Source organism: Diabrotica virgifera, chromosome 2, assembly GCF_917563875.1.
Source record: "Diabrotica virgifera virgifera chromosome 2, PGI_DIABVI_V3a".
NCBI classification, from domain to species: domain Eukaryota; kingdom Metazoa; phylum Arthropoda; class Insecta; order Coleoptera; family Chrysomelidae; genus Diabrotica; species Diabrotica virgifera.
This window is the reverse complement of record NC_065444.1, coordinates 263,195,266-263,221,096: the sequence shown is the minus strand read 5'-3', so window position 1 is coordinate 263,221,096 and position 25,831 is coordinate 263,195,266. Positions and strand designations below refer to the sequence as shown.

General features: G+C 32.8%; 3 protein-coding genes across 4 annotated transcripts in view; 1 reads left to right on the top strand and 2 right to left on the bottom strand.

Moving 5' to 3' along the window:
- LOC114333656 (ubiquitin-protein ligase E3B) overlaps positions 1–6,698 on the bottom strand; it is a 144,651-nt gene extending 137,953 nt beyond the window's left edge. The window contains exons 1-2 of one of the 2 annotated variants that reach the window (XM_028283592.2): positions 6,406–6,698; positions 2,989–3,466 (exon numbers count right to left, since the gene is read on the bottom strand). In XM_028283592.2, coding sequence (XP_028139393.1) covers positions 2,989–3,466; positions 6,406–6,566 — 639 coding nt within the window. In that variant the 5' untranslated portion in view covers positions 6,567–6,698. The remainder of the gene's footprint in view (positions 1–2,988; positions 3,467–6,405) is intronic. The other variant, XM_028283591.2, reaches the window with a different exon arrangement.
- Positions 6,699–6,943: 245 nt separating this feature from the next.
- On the top strand, positions 6,944–17,896 carry LOC114333654 (tRNA (guanine-N(7)-)-methyltransferase). The gene is made up of 4 exons (XM_028283588.2): positions 6,944–7,151; positions 12,828–13,134; positions 15,156–15,371; positions 17,732–17,896. The coding sequence occupies exons 1-4, from the start codon at positions 7,060–7,062 to the stop codon at positions 17,855–17,857; spliced, it is 741 nt and encodes a 246-aa protein (XP_028139389.1). The 5' UTR covers positions 6,944–7,059; the 3' UTR covers positions 17,858–17,896.
- Positions 17,897–22,180: 4,284 nt separating this feature from the next.
- LOC114333651 (uncharacterized) overlaps positions 22,181–25,831 on the bottom strand; it is a 106,807-nt gene continuing 103,156 nt past the window's right edge. The window contains exon 17 of the mRNA XM_028283584.2: positions 22,181–22,554. Coding sequence (XP_028139385.2) covers positions 22,200–22,554 — 355 coding nt within the window. The 3' untranslated portion in view covers positions 22,181–22,199. The remainder of the gene's footprint in view (positions 22,555–25,831) is intronic.

Below are 25,831 nucleotides of genomic sequence, written 5' to 3'. Positions count from 1 at the left end.
CGCCTAGGAGGTCTAATTAGTGTTTAAAGGACTTACAATTGGATCCAGCCCGGATGTACATAATACCATCATAATCATAAATTAATAAAACCTTCCTTTCCATTTCTTGGCAATATCAGTACCTTGGAGAGATACAACAATACAATGCCCATTTTCATAACTTTACAGTAAATTTTAAAGCAATTTTAAACTTTTTCCAACAAAAAGTGTTATTCGATGTGAAAACAATATTATATTATAACATTGTATCTATTGTCATTTAAATCATGCATTTGTTATTTATATTATTTATTATATTATTAATTGTTTATTAATATAGTGTGTAAAACGGTCATAATTGAAAAAAAAATGGATGTTGTATCTTGCCGAGGTACAGATATGTATGTTGTAACCAATATTTCAACTGCCATTGTTCCAAGAAATATGTTCGCTTTAACCGATTTGTTCGTTATAAGCAATATAAATGCGTTTTGTATATGTCATTTTACGGGTCCTACTATTTTGTTCGTTGTATCCGATTGTACGTTATAGCCGGTGTCGTTGTAAACGATTTTGACTGTAGATTAAAACGTTATTTATAGAATGATAAATATTACATATATGAATGTTGGTGTGAAAATAATGTTAGGGGGTTCACGTGCACATGTGCACTTATGGAGAAACCGCCACTGATCAAAGTTGTAAAGCATAAAATTTTTAAATAGGATATCCTGTATATTATTTTCTAATATTTAGATTTCTCTCATAATTCTTGTTCTTACTATATGAATTGTCACACTGCTATACAGGGTATAATTCGTATATAAAAGTAAATGGCAGACCAATCAATAATATACAGTTCGCTAACTGTATAATCTTCGAGCTCAGCTGTAGATCTATCGCCTTTTAGTGAAACACCAAATGCAAGTAGATCATTTATTTATGTAAACTGACACTAGGTTTCCCGGGAGACGTTACTTTACTGATACACTTCGTATGAAGTTTGAACTGAGACTTCTATGATGATGCTACATGTTGACTCGTCGAAGTTCATCGAAGGAATATATTTAAAGGCACATCTTGCCTCGTTGAGTTGACTCTGGTGAATGATTCTAATGCATGCTCTTTTTTAGCTGCAGGATAAATTGGGTCATGGCCCAAACGACTTTCAAACAAAGGTTTTTATTTAGTCAGCAAAATTAGTGTCCATTGCCAAAAATATTGTTTATGATTTGCAACAATTAAACAAAATTAGTAACCCGCACATGTGTAAATATAATAACAAATTGGTTCATGTGATATAAGGGGTGATAAATATATACTGTTTAATATCGGATATGAATGATGAATATTTGAGATTAAACACTAACGACACTATTCGACAAATGGTTGACAGAGTGATAGAAGCCACCGGAGAAAACAGACTGTTCCTAAACACAAAAAGACACAATTTATGGTAATTACAAAAGTTCAACAGCGCCGAGAAAGCATAACAATACATGGAGAACAAATTAAAAAAGTTGAATAATGCAAATATCTGGGTACAATAATTAATGAAACTAACCAGTACACAGAAGAGATTAAAGCAAGAATAGGACAGGCAAGAAACGCTTTCAACAAACTGAAAAAGGTATTCTGTAGCAGGGACATTACAATTTCTTTAAAGATAAGACTTCTGAGATGCTATGTGTTCTCCGTATTATTTTATGGGTTAGAGGCTTGGACATTAAAGAAAGACGTTTCGGACAGATTAGAAGCTTTCGAGTTATGGGTCTACAGAAGGATATTGGAAAGAAATGAGAAGGATATGGGAAAAGATAAAGGGGTTTTAAATACAATTGAAGTTAGAAAACTGCAATGTCTGGGACATGCCATGATGGACGAGTGTCATAACTAGTTGAAATTAATAATACAAGGAAGAATACAGGATCGAAGGAGTCTTGGAAGAAGACGCATCTCCTGGTTAAACAATTTGAGAGCAGTGGGATCAAAAGTGCGAATTGCCATGATTTCATTTTCCAAGCCTGGACGATATCATTGCCCACATTTGTTGTAAATAACTTTTTGGATTCTGCACCATAATAGAATTATCAACCAATGTCACATTAAAAACTCACCCTGTATATGTAGAATAATAATAGTAAAAAGTAAACAAGAGAAAAGTAAAGTAAAATGTACCACTAGAGAGGATGAACCAGAAAAGGTTGGACAGGATGATGGTCGAGTCTGAACTAACAGGAAAATGCTGACAAGAAGAGATACACACAGTGGCAAAATTAATGGAACACCTTAAAAATGAGACATATTAGATGTCTCGAATTTCCTAAACCTGTTGTCCGATTTCAGTGATTTTTCCAACAATTATTGTTCAGAAATCATTTGTGGCATTTCTCAATGTGTTTGTGTGTGTTTTATTCTTTTATTTTTTTAATTTTTGGTATTGTTTTAATAAAAATTTTTAAAAAGTAGTAAGCATTAAAATTAGTTTAATATTTAAATAAAATATAAATAAACTGTTTAAAGTATATTAATTTCGTTGAAATCATAATAATAGAAGTATAACTTCTTACATGCATACAAAGTACACACACATTCTTTTTTTTTATTATTCAATATAAGCAAATGAATCAAAAAGAAAATGTTAATAAAGCCTAGGGCTACAACTGAGTTTTAATTTAAACATTTTATATGTGCTAGAATGTTCCACAGGGTGTTCTGAACTTTAAGAAAAAACAAAGTATGATTGTTACACCCGGTATAAAATGACACTTACCTGTCTAGCAACAATATCATTACATGGATTTTCTTACATAATAAGGCTATAACATACTAAACAAATCACTCAAATCGGACAAGAGGTTTAGAAAATTCGAGACATCTAACATGTCCCATTTTTAAGGTGTTCCGTTAATTTTGCGCTGTGTGTAGATGGTGAATTTGATATTTTGTAAGTAGATAATAGTCTTATGTTATTAAAATATTTTGTATAAGTAAAATATATGACTGTACCTTTAATACCAGATAAAACCCTTTGTGGAAGAGCTGTCCCATTAAGTTGGCACATAGCTGATTCATTCCAGACCAAAACATCTCCATATTCTTATTTTTTAGAACTACCCAAGTGTTAGTGCTTGTAAAAGAAACTAATAAATGTAAATACATTACAATACTTTTCATATCGCCCGACAATTCGGGTTTGAGATCATTTAAATATCCACAACAGTTCCATAAAATCTCATTCATGTGAGATATCCACCGTATCACTGTTTGCTTGTTAAATGCAACTCCTACGTAGCTAATTTTTAGTGAATCACTGTTGAGAGTGGCGACTAAGTATCGGCATAGTTTAGCAAATCTCTCTTTGTCTCTTTCTTTTTTCCAAACGAATAAGAGTTTAAGGGCATGGTGAAATATTTCATTTGCAGGTTTGTACTGAATTTTGGAAACATCTTCTGGTGTATGTGGAATAGCTTCATCAAAGTCTTGCCTAAAAGTTTAAAAATACTAAATACATGATAAAATGCTTAACCCTTTGAATGCTGATGGTGCCTGCCATGAGTGATGAATACTGCCAGGTATGTGCAGATATGCACACCACTCGTTTAGAGTTTAGAGGTTAGTATTTGTTTGACTTTGATTGAAACAAGTTGTCTTTCTATTGAGTATGTAGATACAAGTGTTTTTATAACATCAGTTTTCAGATTATGGATGAAGCAATTCTAGGGCCATCTCGACCAAGACACTACAATGTAAATGCAGCGAAAAATCGAGATAGCACCCAGATTGGGCCAGGCATATTTTGTCAGCAATGAAAGGGTAATTGAACAATTATAAATTTTTTATAATGCTACATTATTTTTGGGGTTTACAAGCTCCTTCTCATCTCAGTTTGTTCTACTATTAAGAACACAATTTACATGATAGTGTACCACTTTCAATGCTTTGGGTAGCAATGGAAAAACAAGGAATAAGCAGAAAAAATACAAAAGCAGTACAACAACTTTACAAAAATACAAAAATATTATAGGAACCATTAAAACTGGAAACAACTTAACTAGATAAACTCCTATTAGTAAAGGTGTAAAGCAGGCATGTAGCCAGGAAATGTGCTTGAGGGGGGTCCAAACACAACTCAAATTTTTTGTTAGATTAGACGGTAAGGAAAAAAAAATTTTCAGAATAAATTTTAGATCCATATGCAAAATTTGCAAAAAAACTATTTTAATCCTAGAATACTAATACTCATAACATATACAACGCTGAATTATTTTTTGCGAAATTTCTCAGCAATGCAAAATCCCAAGAACTTAGGTTCTACAGTTCTTTAGTAGGTACACATTGGTGTATAAACGTCAGTTAAATTTTGTGCGGAAGTGTGTGAATTAGGTATCCTGTCGTAAATATTACGACGCTTTAGTGTTAACGATAGTAACATAAGCTGTAAGCCGTCGATGTTCGGGCATAAAGATTGCTATGCTTTGCGATTCATTCTCCAAATACATGATTGATGCCAGTCCCTATCTTGGCAAAAATTTCGATACCGGAGGATTACCTACCTCTTACAAATTTTTATACCAAGGAATTGACAAAATCGGTCTATGATAGCAACCGTAACATTACCATGGATACTGTGTGTTTTTTAAGGAATGATAAACATAAGTACTATATCAATCGTATGTGATATACTGCCATAATTCGCACAAAACAAATAGAAAGCCTGTTTTCCACTCTCAGTTTATGTTTATAGCATATATATCAAAAGAAAACGGACAGTATGCTACTTATGCCCTAGCCGTAGCCGTCTAAAGAAGAATGATGACAAACTTTTGTGTACAGTGTAAACGGACTCATATAATATTTTGTTAGTAGTTACTAACATCATCAGGGACGCTAAAATGATATTAAAGCTACAATTGTGAAATTAGGTATTAAAAACTAGGGTAGGATATAACATCTACATAAATGACGAAAATCTCACCCTAGTAAGTTGTTTTTAATACTTAATTTCACCATTGTATCTTTAATATCATTTAGCATCCCTGGCGATGTAAGTGACTACTACCGAAATATAGGATTCCATAGAAAAGAGTACACCTGGTCTTCTATAAAAAGTAAAAGGTAAAAGAATTTGAAATGCTGATAGAATACTTTCGTTTTTGGTAAATCTGATGTTTAAATTGGATATAAGTTGATCCATACACTGAATAAAAATAGAAATAATCCTAGTAAAAAATAATAATAATTTTGTTCACTTTTTCAAAAAAATAATACCTAATACCTTGGGGATAAACTTGCTGCCTTGGTACCAAAGCCGAGACAGTTTTGGAAGGGGTCCGGACCCCATGGACCCCTCCCTTGGCTACGTGCCTGGGAGGCAAGGGTGCTGCACAGTACCTACACCCTTCAAAATATATCTGGATGAGGTGCTCTCAGTGTGGAGAAGAAAGTGCAGCAATATGGACATCCTAATTGAAGACGAAAGATTGTACACAATACACTTTGCTGACGACCAAGCCATTCTAGCTGAAGATGAGAGTGATATAGACTACATGCTTACAACACTGGAAGAGGACTATTGTAGAAGACTAAAATAACAAAAGAAAATAAAAGAAAAAATTATAAAACAATAATAAAAAGTACTGGGTTTTACAGCACCTAACTCTGGGAAATAAATCCAAGGAAAAAATCAAAAATTAAGGTGGAACTATGAATGAAATTTTAGTAATAGGTTTTTTTTTTACTGAAGTACTGTCAACTTTTAATGTAATTTTAGACAATTTTAATTATTGCTGACCTGTAAAAGTACATTTGTACATTATTACCAATAAATACTCTACTCTACTCTACTCTACTGAACTATTGGAGACGATGTTGCGATGACTTGATAGGGTGAGAAACGAAGATATTAGGAGAGAAATGAAAATTGATCTAGACATAATAGACACAATAGAAGCTACGAGACTTAACTGCAGAGAATGCCTGAAAATAGATTGCCAAAAGTAGAAAAATGGACTCTACCCACTAGAAGTTTAATTGTGCCATCATTTATAGACATTACATTATAGAAAGAAATGAGAAGTCATAGATCTATAAATCTGAAACCTCTTGTGGAACCAATTTCTGGTTACATCCTTTATTTCTGCCTTTAACAACTTATAAGGCAAGGCGACAACGAATAAAGGAGACGAAAGGGACTCTACAACAAGCAGTCACATTTCGGCTACTTGCCTAGAAAAAATTTCAGCGAAAGGTGGTTCCGTGTACTCACAATCTGAGTAAACAGAGAGAATGAAAGATAGCAAGTACAGTCCTTAAGTACATTTCAGTCTCCCCAGATCTCATCAGAGGGGCTACATCCTCACTCCAAATTACACTATATTAAATAAATGTGAACTACACTAGTATATAGAAATAAAATATACTTACAAAATATTCCTGGTAAATCGAATTCTACATAACCATCCTCTTACATGAGCTTGGATTATTTTTGCAGCAGCTTCTCGTTTTTTCTCTAAAGCTCTTTCTTCTCTGGCTGCCTTGGTTTGCTCTAAAAAGTTCCCTTTAGAATTCTCTGCCTTGTGAAACATGTCTATAGAGTTTTGGTTAATGTAAAAATACGAAATGAATATTGATATTATGTTATCATATTGAAAGATTATTGCAATATCTTGATTGCTGATTTTTAAGTTTTTAGTAAATAAATATAAATATACTTTGTTGACAAGTACTTTTTATTGGTTTTTTGACATTAATGACAGATACTCTTCTTTTTTAATTATAACATATTTAAATTTTACTGTAGTTTTATTAAAAAGTATATAATTTCTAATAATTTGTTTACTCATATAAAATGAATTGAACTCCACAAAGACTAAAAAATCGTCTTAAGGTTTATCCATAGGTGTAGTATTAATTTATTTAATAAAACTTTCTAGGTTTATGTTAAATGAATTAAAAAAGAAGATGACAAGACGTCAATATGTGACAAAATGTGTTAGTAAGGTTAGAATGGTTCAATTTTTTAAACTTTTTGTATGTTTTAAATTTTAAACAGTAATAATTAAATAGAAGCTATAAAAAATGGCTGAAAATTCGACAGTACGGTTGCCCCAGAAGCGATTTTATAGGCAACGAGCACATTCCAACCCGATAGCGGATCATTGTTTTGATTAGTAAGAAATATATTTTTAAATTACTACTAGTATTACTACTACATTTCGGTTTATAACGTTCTTAGCAGTTTTGCTACTTCCAATCGCCACTTCGTCCAGTTTTCCAGAGATCCTCTTCTGTTTCTTTCTCTCAGCTCTTTGTATGCTTTACATCCTTTATCCTTTTCTCTTTCCTTCTGGGTGCCATTTTAGTATTTCCTTTGGTATTCATTATTCATCCATTGTTTGTATGTGTCCGATTCAGATAAGTTGTTTGGTTGATAAGTCATCTGTTATGGTTCATTTGATTCCCATCATTTCTCTAATGCGTTCATTGGTAATCCTTTCTCTTCTAGATCTTCCTGCTGCTCTTCTTCAGAAATCTATTTCTGTTAAGTACTCTTAGCATTGTCAGTGTTCATTCTTTTTATATACTTTTCGCTATAGTTTCATATTTATATCCTTTTGTGTATTTTATTTGCTGATGGATTGATCCCATAAAATACTGTTTAACATTGTGAATGCTTTTCTACCTGCTGTACTTCTTCCTCTTATGGCTTTGTCTAATGTTCCATTTTATGCAAAATATTGATATCTAGATATTTGTAGTCATGGCAGTGCTTTATCATAGTTATGTCATCCAATAGTTCATCTCTTAGAGGGGGTGGAGTATTAATAGCTATTTTAAAGAAATATTCATCATTATGAATCCAATCTGATCCTTCTATTGAACAGCTGTTTGTACGGTTCCACGGCAAGCTTATTCTGGGAGCTCTATACATTCCACCTCAATCTCCAGCCTACACCTATCAAGTTCATGCTGACCAACTGATGCTTCTAAGTGAACAGTTTTCATCCCTGAAATTTCACTTATTTGGTGACTATAATCTCCCCTCAGCTAGGTGGAGAGTTGAAGATTATTGCTCTTCTGCAACCTCACAAACTTCATCACCTCTAAATGTAGTTGATGGCATTGAGGTTGTTTCAAATATGTGTGCTTATCATAATCTTTTTCAATGTAATTTTATATTTAATAGCAGGGGTGTTATTCTGGATCTTATCCTGGCCCCAGAAGAGCTTGTCATTTCTGAAGCTGACGATGCTCTGGTTTCACCTGACTCTCATCATCCTCCTCTGTTAACATCATTGCAGCTTAATGTTTTTGATAGGTCAATTTCTGGTAACGAATATTATTATGATTTCCGTAATGCAAACTTTCCAGCAATTCACCAATGTCTAGAATATATAGAATGGGATAACCTGTTTCGTGGTAGAGATCTTTCCGACATGATCGCTATGTTTTATGACATTATTTACTCTCTCATTGAACATTTCACTCCAATTAAATATTTTAGTACTAAGAAATTTCCTTGTTGGTATTCTTCTGAGCTTAAGCAATTGTTAAAGGAAAAAATAAAAGCTCATAAAATTTATAAAACCTTAAAGACTCCTGAAAGCTATGCTGATTTTTGTCATCTGAGAACAAATTGTAAAAATCTATCTAAATGCTGTTATGACAATTACATACGTTTCACCGAATTTTCTATACAAAATAACGCAAGGCATTTTTGGAAATTTGTAGGTAGCAAGCGTGAAAACAATTGTATACCTGACTCAATGTCCCTGAATGACTCTGTAGCTTCATGTGGCAATGATATTGCCAACTTATTTGCAGATCACTTTTTATCAGTTTATAGTGATATTACTTTAAATTGCAATGTTGACCATATTCAGTCTCAACTCAATATCTCATCATATCGTATCCAGATTTCCAAAATTTACGAAAAGCTTTCATCATTAAGTGTCAACAAGGGTCCTGGGCCTGATGGTATACCACCTAATTTTCTTAAGGAATTCAGTTTTGTACTATCGCGACCTTTGTTTCATATATTTAATAAATCTTTGGATGTAGGTCAGTTTCCAGACTTTTGGAAACTTTCATATGTCACACCAATATATAAATCTGGTAATAAATCTAATATTAGTAATTACCACCCTATATCTATTCTTAGTGTTATACCAAAGGTTTTTGAGAGTATTATAACTGATTTCCTCACCTTCGATAGCTCCGGGATCCTAAACTCTCAGCAATTTGGTTTTACTACAGGGAAGTCTGCTGAACTGAGTTTGTTGACCTATGTTGATTTTCTGTCTGAAGCCTTGGAGGAGGGACTTCAAGTTGATTCAATTTATACTGACTTTTCCAAGGCCTTTGACAGAGTAAATCATGAACTCCTGATTCAAAAGCTTAGCTCCTATGGCATAAGTGGACCTTTGTTGCAGTGGTTACAGAGTTATTTAACCGAAAGATTTCAACAAGTTCGAGTAAACCACTTTTACTCACAAACCTTTCCAGTTAAGTCAGGTGTACCACAGGGGTCCCATTTGGGTCCATTACTCTTTAATATATTTATTAATGATATTACCAACTGTTTTCACGATTGTAACGCCTTGCTATTTGCTGATGACTTGAAGTGCTTTAAAGTTATAAAAAATCATTATGATGCTGCCATATTGCAATCAGAACTGAATAACCTCTCTGCATGGTGTTCACTTAACGGTATGAACCTTAATTCAATCAAATGTCATGTAATTAACTTTAACCGTACTCACCACCCAATATTATCAAACTATTACATTGATGGCCAATTGCTCAACACTGTTAATAAAATCAAGGACTTGGGGATTACACTGGAAAACTCTCTTTGTTTCAATACTCACATCATCAATGTCATTCAAACATCTATGAAAATGCTGGGTTTTGTAAAAAGAACAACTCGTGATTTTACAAACATATCCAGTATTAGAGTTCTTTACTTCTCTTTGGTCAGGTCTCACCTCGAGTATTGTTCTTCAGTGTGGTCCCCACACTACTTGGTCTACATTAGGAAACTTGAACAAGTCCAAAATAGTTTCTTCCGTTACATTGCTTTTAAGCTTCATACCTATCAAGATTACGCTGTATGGCAGCATCAACTGCAGGTCCCTTCTCTTGCAAGCAGGAGAAAACAAAGGGACCTTTTGCTATTATTCAAGATCTTAAATGGTATATGCAGTTGTTCTCAACTACTTAATAAGATCGCACTGTTTGTACCACCTCGCACCACTAGACAAGTGCGAACATTTTATGTACCATTCCACAGGTTTAATTATTCACTTTTTTCGTTCGTACCCAGAGTCTTGAATTTAGCAAACTCCCTTTACAATTTACAACTGTTCGACAACTCCATCAGTCGTTTTAAAAGAAACTTACATGGGATCAATATTTGAGTGAAGCGTATGTAATTTGTTAACTTGGTTTTATGATATTATTTGATAGTACATATTTACTTCTAATATTATATTTATATTTATATTTCTGTATGTCTGTTTTTTTATATTATATTATGTTATTGTTTTTTTTCTGTACACTATGTATTTTTGTAGAATTGGGCTTGCCCGTAAAATAAAATAAATAAATAAATAAATATGAGGTCTTTTTGTTGTCCTCCAATGCACAAGTATCTAGTTTTCTGTTTATTTACTTCTAGACCCCATATATCATATGGTTGCCTTAATACTATAACTTGATAACTCGAAATTAGTAGTTCTGAGATAAACGGGTTTAACCCTTAAGTACTAACATCTTAAATCAATGGCGTAAACACTAACTAACCACCTGACAGACGGGTTTAACATTTTAGTGGTAATTTTTGTTTTTGTTAAATATTTTAATGCAAAAAATATCTCAATGACTTACTGAAAGTATTGATAATCTAACAAACACAGTGATTAATCTAGTTTTTCTGCATTTATTAAAATAAAAAACATTATAACAAGAATGGAAGGATTGTCTGTTTACCTTTTTACTCCTGAAAAAAAGTGTGATAAAAATTAAACAAATTAAAGAATCTTAATAAAAATTTATAATCGAGTTAAACAAAGAGTAAGAAAAATGAAAATAAAAAGGTTTTTAAAAAATGTTAAAACAAAAAAGAACTGACAGATACTATTATAGTTAGTACAGTGTAGCAATGGTAGTCAGTGGCAACATTTTCATCACAAAATGATTCCACTTCGCTTATGTCGTCTTCTACCTCATCAAACCATTTCAAAAGAGTTTCGTAAGGGTGTTTATTCCCTTATTTGATGTTTTTTTATGAACTGGGGCACATTATGTGTAATGGCGAACTGGGCATAAACGCTAACACCCCGTCTATTAGACGGAAATCACACTTTGAGCCTAAATATCTTTCGAATAACAACCTGCAGCAAATTGCCGAATTCAATACTACTAAAGAACAACCCAACTTGAAAAGTCATAAACGGGTGACATTCAAAATTTTCTAGGAATGGAAATATCCCACTTTCGACAAGCGATGCCGTCTGAGAGACGGGGTGTTAGTACTTAAGGGTTAAAGAATTTTAAGATATTTTTATTGCTACCATGATGTTGGTAAATACGGAATTCACTTTGCAGCTCTAAAATACTGTTCCTTAACTTTTTGGCTACTGATCTATTTAGGAATATGATGCAAATTTGTTTCCCAATATGGAAAATAACATGAAAAAGTAAAGTTAACAACTTTTAGCACTACCATAATGTTAACTTTTTAAAAAACTAATAATTTAAGCATTATTTTGGTGAAAATTAGCCCTACGCCATGGAGGTTGCCAGATCTTCTAACAATTCTTGAACTTCTGCATTAACATGAACCAAATCAACAGCTAGCAATTACGTAGTAGGCTCAATGGTTTCAGAAAAACACGTGCTACAACTAGATAACTAGAGTTAGCTAGTTGTAGCATTCAGTGTATGTCGCATTCACGATTATTTCGATTAAACAATCACCTGATAACTCCATCTTATCAAGTTTTAGCACTGAATATTGGGGGCATTTGAGTTTTATCAACTTTCGTAAATCATAAATAAATACTTAACCCGTTTGGAGAGAATTATCAAGTTTTAACACAATATGGAGGCAAATAAAATACATCTTGTGAACTAGTTATCTCAAAAACGCCAATTTTGGAGTTATCAAGTTATAGTACTAAGGCGACGATATTCTTTAATTAATTTTCGGGCCATATAGTTTAAGTCATCGTAATCTTGAGCCACTATTACTTGATCATCTGCAAAGTTGAGCATATATATATACCATAGTGTTGTTGAGTGGTATTCCCATTGTTCTAAATTTTTGTTTCTGTCTTTTTAAGTTACTTTTGAGGCACATTTTAAATAAAGTATTTGTATCCCTGTTTTTATTTTTGTTATGGATTGATTGTATAGTACTTTGGACAGCTTTTAATTCTATATTAATATTCGTTCTATCCATTGATTGCTGCAGTTTTTTCAGTGGCCACAATCATAGGTTTTCCGTATGTCAATGAACAACATGTATTTAAAGGAGATAATGTGGTCAATAGTGGATTATCCTTTTCAAAATCCTACATTGTTCTTCTGCTTCAGAATCTAAATGATCTTTCACGATTTAATTCTTGAAAATGTTACCATGTATTCTACTCATACATCTGGTTATAGCTATTCCTCTGTAATATTCACAATCTTTTTATCTTCCTCTTTATGTATAGCACTGAGATATGATGTTTTCCATTCCATAGGGATTTTGCTTGTGTTTATGCATTCTTGAAATAGTTGCCAAAGATGTTCATAAAATATTTTTAAATTATTATTAACATTATTACACTTATTTTTAGTCCCCATGCTCCAGAACTCATGGACTGGAGTCCATTTTATCCAGAAAAGTTTGTAGACAATGAGAATAATCCCCAGAAAATAGAATTTGCAGATATTGGCTGTGGTTATGGTGGCTTACTCATTACTTTATCTCCCATGTTTCCACAGACATTAATGTTAGGAATGGAAATAAGAGTAAAAGTTTCTGACTACGTTATGGACAGAATTACTGCATTGAGGTCGCAACATCCTACTGAGTATCAGAATGTAGCTTGTCTAAGGTCAAACGCTATGAAATATTTGCCAAATTTTTTCAAAAAAGGACAGGTACGTATTTTTTGTATAGTCAATACAGAGTGATCTACTGAGAGAACAGTTGGTTCTGGAGAATAGCTATTTTTTATGGCATCAACGTTAGTCATTCAGCCAGTTCCGATATATTCTTCAGTCAGACAAATACGCAATCCTATCCCTAATACGAAATTAACGGATAATTAATAGAATGTGGAGAATAGCTATTAGCAGTATATACAGGGTGTTTTATTGCCCCACCAAACCGATTGTTATAAACAAGTTACAGGGTGCTTTGTCAATTTTGCCTATTTCTTTCTGGGCCCATAGCTTTAGAACCACCCTGTATATTTTCTGATGTTTGGTACACATATGTCTCATTTTGAACCCAAATCAGCCAACTACTAATCACAAGAAAAATCCAGGTCCTGATTAACAAAAATTATAAATTCATTGTGACCTTGAAACAACATCATGTAGGTATATTGAAATTTCCAATATCCATTTGCATATTTAAAAAGAGCACAAAAACTAGATTAAATTAGTAATCTAATCTCTAATGAACAAGTATTCATTTTGAAAATAATCAGTACTTATTAACTATATTGGAACGACCCATTTAGTAATCACAAGAAAAATCCAGACCGGGATTAACAAAAAAATAGAAAGTAATTGTGACCTTGAAACAATACCCTGTATATTGAAATTTTCAAAATCTGTTTGCACATTTAAAAAGGGCATAAAAAGCTAATTTTAATGATTCGCTTCCATTCTTGACACAATTTACTGACTTTAATTTTCAATTTATTGTACAGTAATACCTCGACTTACATTAGGTACCCTGACTTACTCGAACCCAGAGTTACGCGATTTTCAAATCTTGACGATTTGTTATTTGATATGCGATTTTAAAATCTTGTCGATTCATTATTTGAGCGCCACACGATCGTTTAGTTATCGACGAGATAGAATTACCACCCACACACTATAGGGCTTTTCATTCAGTCATTTGTTTCGAGCCTCTGTCAAATGTTGTATAATCCGTGTATATTAATATTATACACAGACTATACAACATAATATGACAGAAGCTCATCCAATGTATTATACATGTTTGGACTTTTCACACGGAATCAGCGATTTTATTTTATATTAGGTATTTCTTATCTACAGTTTTGTTTAATGGAGTGGGTGTTTGTTAATTTTGTAAAGGGGTTTTTTGTTTTATATCTAAGAAGACTTGAAAGAGTAATAATGTCATACAAATGAAGTAAAACTGATCCGCCTGTATCAAATAAGAAAAGAAAAACGTTATCTTTGGAATGTAAACTTAACGTAATTAAAGATTTTGAATCAAAAATGAAATTTTGTGAATTATCAAAGAAGTTTGATCTATCGCAATCGACGGTCAGAACAACTATAAAGGACAAGGAAAAAATTCTCGACGCTGTAAAAAGACATACCTACATAATACGAAATTATACCTCGACTTACGCGAATTCGACTTACACGATTATCGCTCGGTCCCATCTGTCGCGTAAGTTCGGGGTATTACTGTATTATTAACTTTTAATAATAAATTATTAAAGTTAACAGATTGCGTGCTGATGTCTGATCCTAAGACTTGTACTCTGAACGGACAGAAAAACACATATTAAAAATGGCATACATGCGCGCCATCTGCACATTGGTGAAGGCATCATGTGGCTCACATGTATGCCATCTGCACGGAACATGTTAATGAACATATTATACCCATTTTAAAAATAATTTTTCTTGTTATTAGTAGTTGGCTGATTTGGGTTTTAAATGAGAAATGTGTGTACCAAATATCAAAAAAATATATACAAGGTGGTTCTAAAGTTATTCCAGAAAGAAATGGACAAAATTGATAAAACTCGGGTATAAAAATTGGTGGGGCAATAAAGGTAGTATATATAGAACCACCCCAATAGCCCCTATGTACCATTCAAGTTATTACGTTTCCCAATGAAACACCCTGTATGCATTGAAATAAATAATTTAAATAATAAAGAGTTTTTCAAATTTTGTTTTAGTTACAGAAAATGTTCTTCCTATATCCAGATCCACACTTCAAGAAAGCGAAACATAAATGGAGAATCATTAATCAAAATCTCTTAGCTGAATATGCTTATGTTTTATCAGAAGGTGGTATTGTCTATACAGTAACAGATGTTAAAGATTTGTATGAATGGATGTGTCATCATTTTACCATGCATCCTCTGTTTGAACAAATTTTAGAAGAAGATTTGGTAAGTAAAGTAGAAATTAAGATAAGATAAAAATAAGGTCTTATATTTTAAAAGCGGCAACTCTGTGGCCCCCTCCCATTTCTATATACTCTTTTTAATAATTACATTTTGAATTAAAAAATACTCAATCTGAGTCTTAAAATAAAAAGGCAGATGTCAATGTAATCAGTCATTGTTTATTTTTGGCCACATAGTAACCAACTTTGCTTGTATTCGAGGTTTATAACCTTATTAGTCAATATAACTTCTTCAAGTTCTATCTTCTAACGAATGTTGGAAATCATCATTGCTATGTGCACCCTGTTGACTGTAGCCCGAAATAGTTCTGCACTACTGCATTCAAACCATTCCCTCAAGTTCTTTCTTCTTGAGCTTTCCTAGAATTGTGCCTTGCATAAGCTATGCAAGCCAAATATTAACAACTCAGTGTGAAATTTTCATTTTATTGGTCAATATGTGTTTTTCATTAAACAATTATAAAGGACCGCGCACAAACCTTATGGAAAATAGGTCCCAGTGGATTTGGTTCATACTTTGGGAAAATACTCTTTGAAGAATCCTGATAAAAAGTTCTCATGGGCACAACTCAATCGTATGAAGGATATTCAAAATATAGAGGCCCAAACTCGGAAAATTATTAGAATTACGGGGTATTCCAATTCCGTGAGTTACTGGTTATCTGGCAACATGTAGAAGTTTGGATCAAGGAAAAGTACTAGTAGTCTAGGATTTTTTCCTGTCTATCCAATGGCGACCTTTACTTTGACCTTGACCTTCAACGGACGTCATGTTCTAGAGTTTCGAGGGTTTTCGGCATTAAATTTTTCGGCTACGGATTTTCGAGGGTCTTTGGTACTACATTGATGCAAACGGATTACTCATAGGTTTTTGGAGTTGCTGAACACGAATACCCCATCAGAACAAACATCGGAGTACCTGGTGCCAAAGGCACGTCATGCTTCGGAGATTCTAGAGCTTTCGGTACTAAATTAATGTAAACTGATTACTCACAGATTTTTGGGGCTGCTGAACGTTAATTCGATATCATATCATATCCGATCCACGGAGCACCTGATGCCTAAGGCAGGTCTTCTTCTGGAGTTTCGACAGGTTTCGGCATTAAATTGATGCAGATGGGTATTACTCATTAGTTTTTGGGGCTGCTAAACACAAATACGCCATCAGAATAGACACCGGGGTACCTGGTGCTTAAGGCACGTCATCTTCTGGGGTTTCGAGAGTTTTCGGTACTAAGTTGATGCAAGCGGATTACTCTTGTGTTTTTGGGGTTGCTGAACACGAATATGACTTAGATAAAAGACTCTGGAGTATCTAGTGGCCACGATGAATACCACTATCAAAATAGAATGTAGTAAATGATATTAAAATAAATGAAGGAAAAACATTGTCAGATATAAATTGAGTTTATATTTTTTATAAATAATTAAAACAATTGAAGATCACAATATAGTTATTTTATTAATATTTTTTACTTTGAAAACGGTATAAAGGACCTCGAAACTCCAGAAGATGACGTGCCATAGTGCATGTTCGGTAGTATGCATGTATGCATGTTCGGAAACCCCATAAACCTAAGAGTAATCCATTTGATTCCTCCGAAACTCCAGAAGATAACCTGTCTTAGGCACCAGGTGCTCCTGTGTCTGTGCTGATCACGTATTTGTGTTCAGCAACCCCAAAAACCTATAACTAATCCGTTTGCATTAATGTAGTACCAAAGACCCTCGAAACTCCAAGAGCCCCTTTCATTGACCTTGGAAACCAGGTGCTCCGGGAATCGGTTCTGGTGGCATATTCGTGTTTAGCGACCTCAAAAAACCCTCCAGTAATTCATTTGCATCAGTTAAATGCCGAAAACCATCGAAACTCTAGAAGATGACGTCTGGCCACCACGTCATCCGGAGGGCAATTCTGATGGCATATTAGTGTTTAGCGATCCCAAAAACCCATGAGTAATCTGTTTATATCAATTGAATGCCGAAAACCCTCGAAACTCTAGAAGATAACGTCCGTTGAAGGCCAAGGTCAAAGTAAAGGTCGCCATTGGATAGCCAGGAAAAAAATCCTAGACTACTAGTACTTTTCCTTGATCCAAACTTTACATGTTGCCAAATAACCAGTAACTCACGGAATTGGAATACCCCGTAAATCTTATAATTTTCCGAGTTTGGGCCTCTATATCTTGAAAATCCTTCATACGATTAAGTTGTGCCCATGAGAACTTTTTATCAGGATGCTTCAAAGAGTATTTTCCCAAAGTATGAACGAAATCCCCTGGGACCTATTTTCCATAAGGTTTGTGCGGGGTCCTTTTTGAGTTTTCTGTTTTTTTTTTACAGAAGGGTGATCCAATTATAGAAAAGTTGTATAGTAGCACCGAAGAAGGTCAGAAAGTAACCAGAAATAATGGTGACAAATTTCTAGCTGTATTCAGGAGGATACAGGATCCACTTTGTACAAATTGATATATTTTAAAACAAAAATCAATATAATTAAAAATTTTATCAGTGCGTTATTAACCCTTTTGCTCTATTTTTATCATTCTTATAATGGGATTTGTGGACTGTGATACCTACGTAATGACAGACAAAGATGAAGCACAGCTCAGGACATTCAAGAGAACGATAGACAAAAGTATATGTCCCGGTGCAATAGGAAGACAGCACATGGAGAATAAGAAGAAATGACTAAATCAATTAATAAAACGAAGGGTACGATATTATAAATTAGTGAAAAAGAAAAGACTCTCATAACTGGGATATTATGTCTAGAGACAAGAAAATAAAAACAACAAAGAAAATGTTACAATGGAAGCCGATATGAAAACGAAAAAAGGAGGTCCAAAACGGAATGGTTGGATGACCAGAAAAGCCCGAAAAACTGTGAATGTAAGACAATGGAGAAGGGCACAAGAGAGGTTTGAATGGAAGGACATAGCCGGACAGGCAAAGACCCATCCACCATTATGATGCCAAAAAAATAAGAATCTCTAGATGTTTTGTTGTTGTGCTTAAGTTTTAACTTTATTACACGCAACAATCCACTGTTAAAAATAAACTTACTACTGATAATTTAATTGTATATAATATGTATTGTCAAAAAACCTACCAGATTCAAATGGATTCAAATTACTAGGCATACCATTTGATTACGAAAGAAACTGAAAATCTTTCATATACTTACACAAACTTGCAATTTACATGCCAAAGTACGAAGTAAATTGCCAATTTCAAAGGGGTCATTTGAAGAGGCCTACATAGTTTATTTTACTGATACAATAATATATAATACCTTGATTTCTGTAGTAGCTCTGAACAAGAGTCTAACTAAGTGCTTGTCAATTTGAGGGCGGTTTTCCAGCGGTTGATGCCGCGGTTAGCCGACGTTTGAATCGTACACATGAGAGCGGTTTGACGACGGAGCGGTTGCATGTGTACGATTCCATTTGTTCCTTGGCAACTTGAACTGCGGCGGTTGGGTTTTTCAGGTAAACCGCGACTTCGACGTTGGCAATAAACCGCCCTCATGTGGACGAGCTGTAAATCAGTCTAGAGGACATTATCAGACAGCGTATGGGATAGAAGTGGAAAAGCTACTACAATCACTAATATCAGAAACAGTATAAAAAAAGACACAACAGAGTGGAGTGGTAGCAATGTTGTGTATGAAGCGTTATACAGTAGGAAAAATGAAAGAATACCCATGAACAATCACATCAATCACATATTTTGTATTTGCTGTTTTTTTTAATAAATAACAAACGAGAGAGATATATTATTAATAATCTGAATAATATGTAATTGATGTGATCGTTCATGGGCATTCTTTCATTTTTCCGACTGTATAAAGTATAACGCTATTTGTATATCGTGGGCGTACTGGGAAAATCCACTAACTCCATTTCTTTTTTCAATTTTGACATGTTACTACCATTAAATCCACAACATCAATATGTTAACAGGAAAAACCCTACATCTCTAAATTCGTCATCTACCGTACTAAAATCGGCAAATTCAATGACAAAGAAAATTAACTAACTCCATATTTTTCTAAGTTTTCATAAACAAAATAATGTTTTTCCAAATATTTTTATGTACATATATGTGCACACCACCTGTGGTTGGGTAATTCTTATATAAGAGGTAACTTAAGTGGCAATCAGTTAAAAATAGAAATCTTGTACTATAAGTTGTTATTTTTTGCTATGAAACACATCACCATAATGTACTTTATTAAATAACATTATGATTAAATGACCAATTAAAGTATATTTTTCTGAAATGCCTTATAAAATCTAAAAATGTCTCTACCCTGGCCTGTCCTCTTGCCGGTTTCAGTTTAATTTGAAAACGATACATAACTTCTTTGTATCAGTTGCTAAACTAAAATATGTTAAACACGAACTTCATTAAATATATTTAATTATTATTAATAAAAAATATAACAATATTTATTTATTTCCAATAATTTTTAAATTTAAAGTTTGTCCCACTTTGTTTTGTGTATCTACCCTGGCAAATTTCATTGAGCTACTAAACACATAATATAAAACAGATATATTTGAAATAGTTCTCAGGGTCATCTATCGAAGCGAAGTTAGCAATGCAAAACACAAGAGCCATGAGAGAGCCACCATTTGTTAGTTATTGCAACAAGTTCCAGCAGTGTGGTGGCTTCGTGAGGTCATTGTGTCTCTCCACTGGTAAGTCACAAAAGTTATAATATTCATCTAATTTATTTGCATTTACTGCTCTAATTTAATAATAATGTAAGAGTTAAAATGTGATACATAATGTACCGAAACATTTCTTATGTCAATTAGAACATAAAAAATTATCATGAAAACGTCTCTCTCCTGCCATATTTCCCCTGGCAAAATAACTGCCAGGGGAGAGACTTGTTGATCAGGGGAGATACTGTGAATGCAAACTAACTCAGGTATAGCTTATTTTCATCAATGTTACTGTGTTAAATACATAATTTAAACAATTCTGGTAAATAGTTAAAGACTAAAAAATAAAGGTGGTTCTCAGTTCACGCTGTTATTATATTATTTTCTAATATTGTTACAGATCATGGCACCACGGAAAAAGTTAACACGTGAAGAAAGATTACAGAAGAAACGTAAAGCAGAGAAACTACGATATCAAATGATTAAAAATTATCCAGAAAAATATGAATTGCAAAAGCAAAAGGAAAAGCAAAATATTTAAATAAGAAGGAGAAAGGACTTATAAAGACTTTCGATCAAATGACTCCTACAGAGCAACGTAAGGCACACAAGATATGGAAAAAGAAAGCAAGACAGCGAAGGCAGCGACTTGTGCTTCAAGATATCTAATCTTTCGGCAACACCATTGATGGCAGATGTTAATAATTAGCAAAGTTTTAATTCTCAGAAGGGTTGTAGCTGCCAAACTTAAATCAGACCAAGCCAGAAGACAAACATATTTAATTCATAAGAAAAAAGATCAGACCATAAATTAATAAACTTAAAACTAAATTAGCATGTTACAAAAAATGGTTACAAAGATTACGAAAGCCTGAAAAACTGACACCTAACAGAAAAGTAGAACAGCTGTTGAATTTTTCAAGTTTCAAAGAAATAGTAAAGAAAGTTTATTGTTTGCAGAAGTGCTCAATCAACAATTAAAAGAAAATTATTCCTCTCTTCCAAATAATAAAAAAAAAAGAATTTTCAAAAGAATGATAAGCAGAAAAGTGGTGAGAAAATACGGCATACTACAGAATGAAAAAATATGAAACCTTTTAAGAAAAATTGGATACGTACAATTACTGGAAAATAAAAGGACAGCCAAAGCAAGCTTTGAAATAATGAAGACAAAAATTATAAATTTTCTCCAAAATGACTCGAATATGATGTTATGTGCCAGCAAAAGAGATTATGTGACGAAGGAAGGAGATCGCAAACAAAACACAGTTCTTGTGAATATTCTAAGAAATCTCCACATATCTTTCATGAAGACCTGCAACATCAAAATATCATCTTGTGACACTTGTTTGTATGTTACACACGCCAATATCGATCGGATGCTCACAGCTTTATTTCAAGCTAAGATTATCATCTCTGTATCAAAACATCGAAATCTGCTTCATATAATTTGTTGCAATAGATATAACGAACAGTGTCTTTCCCGAGAATGCTTAACTTATAAAAATAAAGGAATCAAATACAAAGAATTTGGCTGAAATAAATCTGATTAATGTTGAATGTGATTGGTAAAAATGATAGTCGGATTCTATGTTAAATACCATGTTTAATTAAAGTTGATATTACTAGTTTTGTTACTTTTACTGCCACAAATTCTATCCTCTGGCCAAATAAGTATCTACCCTGATCTTGATGTCTCTACCCTGCCCAATATATTTACCCGGGCTTTGTAAAAAGTAATAAAATATGCATAAAGTGACTTGCCCTTACGTGAAAAGATAGTTAAATAGGACAAAAATCGTAATATAAGTGTTTATTGTCAAAACAGTAACTTTTCGCCCTGGCCGTATCCTCTATGGACTCGATACCTCTTATATGAGAATTACCCGGTTAACATCCTTCAAAATCATATCCAAGTACCAAAACTTGAACAGCCAGTGTAACTCATTTTTTAGAGCTAATACCTTAATGTTTAATTGCGTTTTTCTCAAAACTTTACTTTTGTGAGTTTGTGGATTTTCCCAGTACGCCCACGATACATACCTTCTTGCTAATAATAACAATTGATAAGAATAAGCAATTGATTTGGGTATTTGTCCAAATAAAAAATTTGAAACAAGACATCATAAAATAATTTAATCTTTTTTACAAACACACTCATCTTTGCATGCAGAAGTTATATTGTCAGCTGTTTCTTTATCGTGTTCAAGAGTATCTTCTTCTTCATGTTCTTTTTTACTGTCTTGCTTTATTCTATTTCTGACTACTGTAGATATTTCAGAAGTCTGTAGTATGCCATCATGAATAAATGTTTTTAATGTATCTGCTAAAATCGATAAAGACGGTCTTGCCAAATATTGTTTTAATCTTTCTTCTGTATTCAATGTTTCGGGTTCTTTTTTGTTAGGCTTTAATTGGGAATAGTAAATGTCCGTTTCATCTCTCATTCCTTCTAAAATTTCTTTAAGTGGCTGGTCAAAGACAACATCTCTAAAAAAAAAAGAAGATTGTGAAATATTCTCAATGACGTTAGAAGTGTTACACCCAGAAGGAATAATCTCTTGAACCTAATTTTTTGACAACAGAACCAGCATAACAATATTATCAATGTTTTATTGAAGTTATACTTCTTTACGCGCGATGAGGGTGAATTTTTATATGTTAAAACCAGGCGCATACGCATCACCCAGGCGCATACGCGCATTATAACTTTGTTCTGATTGGATGTTCAAATGACATGTCAAAAATTATCCAATATGGCAGCTGTAGGACAGCTGTGGTTTGGAGGAAAAGTAAAGGTAAACAAATGTATAATATATTAGTTTTATTGTTGTGAGGACAGAAACAAAACAGTTTATAATATTGTAGTGACTTTTAAATAGTTTTTAAAAGCAACAGGTACGTAATAATTCTTAATGTATCATGAGTATAAACCTACCTGTTTGATCTGCCAAAATACATAGTATGTAATAATGTAATACTTTTATTTATATAATTTGATTACCATCAATATTCACCTAATATATTGTTTTCTTACTATATGTTTTGTTGTATTTTTTTTTCAATTCTAATGTCCACTTTACATCAACAATAATTGAATAAGAAATTGACAACAAGTTATTCAAGGTCAAATTTGGCTTATACAAAACACAATTCTACATCCAATTTTGCCGTGAATAAAAAGAAAATAAAGAAATTTGACAAAATAAAACATATCCAATTGTTCTATTTCATCAAATTCCTTCATTTTCTTTTACAAACCATACATTTTGTACTCGTCAAATTTGGCCTTGAATAACTTTGTCAATTTCTTGTTCAATTTATTGTTGATGTAAAGTGCACTTAAATCATTTCAATTCAAAATTAAAATAATTTGATCAATTTTCAAAATATCACAAGTTAATGACGTTCTACACCTTCGGCAAAGAATTAAGGATTTGCATGAAATTTTAGTATGTTATAGTTTACTTCAAAAAAACTAAGACTTGATTTTTTTAAAAATGTTTTACCGTGCCGTTTAATTACTATTAAGGGTCAAAGTTAAGTTTTAACATGGGCTCTTATGGGAATTCTTAAAAAGTTAATAACTTTTGACCCAAATTTACGATTTTTAATTATTTGTGCTTAAATTAAAGGTATTTTTGTAAGGAATAACATATTAAAAAATGAGGATTGTTTACCGTACCATTATTAAATAAAAGTGAAATTACTGTTTCGAAATTTAACAAAGTTGATAGTAGTGAGATCAGCTGCACTCATAATTATATCCGAAACGTACGTGCCAATCACATGACCTCGGTGGTCTAGTTGTTGAGCGTTCGGTCAGAGTTCGAAACGTCCCGGGTTCCAATCCTCTACGATTCATTTTTTTAGTTGTTTTAATAAAAATTTTTTGAAAGTGGTAGATAAGAAAGTTAGTTTAATATTTAAATAGAATACAATTACTTCGTTAAAATTATATAATAGAAGTATAACTTCTTACGTGCGTACAAAGTACACACACATTCTTTTTTTTTTATAGTATACTTACTTTTTGTAAAAATAAAGATTTATCTTTAAATTTTTGTGTGAAGACACCGATTTATGAAGACCCGTTGGTACAGACATTTTTAGTTGATCTTATTTTATTAGCTCTTTTTATTATTAGTAGGTATATTTTATTATTTTAGTTTATTTTAGTCGGTGCGTTTTTGTGCAATTCGGTCTTTCGCAAAGCCTTTTTGATAAAGAGTAAACCTAGAAACACGTGTCAGGCATGGGCAGGGGGGGGCCGTGGCCTCCTAGCTTTTCGGATGCTTTAAACTATATATGGTTATCCAAAGAATATACAAAATATAATGTGCAACATCTTTACGTCTGCCCCCCATAAAAATTTTTATATGGTCTAATTTTAATCAGTGTATAACAAAAACAGACTCTTTTTAAACGTTAATAAATGTCATTTCATTAGCTTCCACAAAGTTGCAAAAAAATATCAATCATCGTATGTCATCGACAGTAAAGCGCTCTCTTATGTTAAAGCAGTAAAGGATTTAGGAGTAATATTCGATGAAAACTTAACGTTTGTGGATCACATTAACTATGTGACAGCAAAGGCTTCAAAAGTATTGGGTTATATACTTCTCAGTTGTGATGATCTTTCCCTTAATACAATAAAGGCTGTTTACTCATCATTGGTTATATCTATATTAGAATTCTCCTCTATTGTCTGGTCACCATTTTATAATGTTCATGTTGTTTGTCTCGAGAGAGTTCAAAATAAGTTTTTAAGATTTGCAGCGTACAGATTGGGATGTAATGTTATTGAACTAAACCACAACTATACCATCATCCGTAGTGATCTCAATTTGCACTCCTTAAAAGACCGTAGAATTATAAATGATCTAGCTTTTATTTATAAACTATTACCTAAATAGTGAAATCAATTGCCCTGATTTATTAAAATTAATAAACTTTAATATTCCAAACCATGATCTGAGAAATAATAACTTGTTCCATGTACATCATCATTCAACAAACTATGGTCTTAACTCACCAATAGATAGAACTTTGAATCGCCTGAATGGCGATTCTCTTCTTCCAGTAGAGTATTTAAAAACCGACTAAAATCAATTTTTCCGGTTAGCACTTATGTTTAATGTTTAATATTATATTTTCAGTAGATTTGTTAATTTTTGTCATGGTCAATACTTTTGTATTATGTAATTTATTGACTTTTTATTGTCTGTAGTTAGTTGATTAATGTCGGTTTATATTATATTATTATTATGTATTGTCACTGCATAACGTGGATTGTGTGTATGTTAAATTTAGTTTTATTGTAATTTACTTACTAGAGTTTTATGCTGTCACACTTTCATTTAATTTTATTTTTTTGTTTTATTTTTACAGTTTTACTGGACTTTACTACTACTACTTTTACTTCTACTTATTGTTTATATATTGTTGTGGAATTGTTTTTTTAAGGAAATTCAAAAAAAATTAAATTTATATCAACGACCATAAAATCATAGTTTTTCATCACCCTGTATATCACCAAATTTGTTTAGAATTTAATTTTGCTATTAAGCAAGTGTTTCGGGAAAAAGTGAAACGACTAATAAGTGATTCGACGAAATGCACGGGACATGAACACACAATTCGGTGATTAGAGAGTTGACATCGTGGTCGAAAACAAAGACGGTTTTAAGATCCTTCCGGGAAGGTATTTTAATGTGGTAAACAAACTGCATTAGTTTTTAGTTTTAAAAGTAGAAAGTAGTAAAGA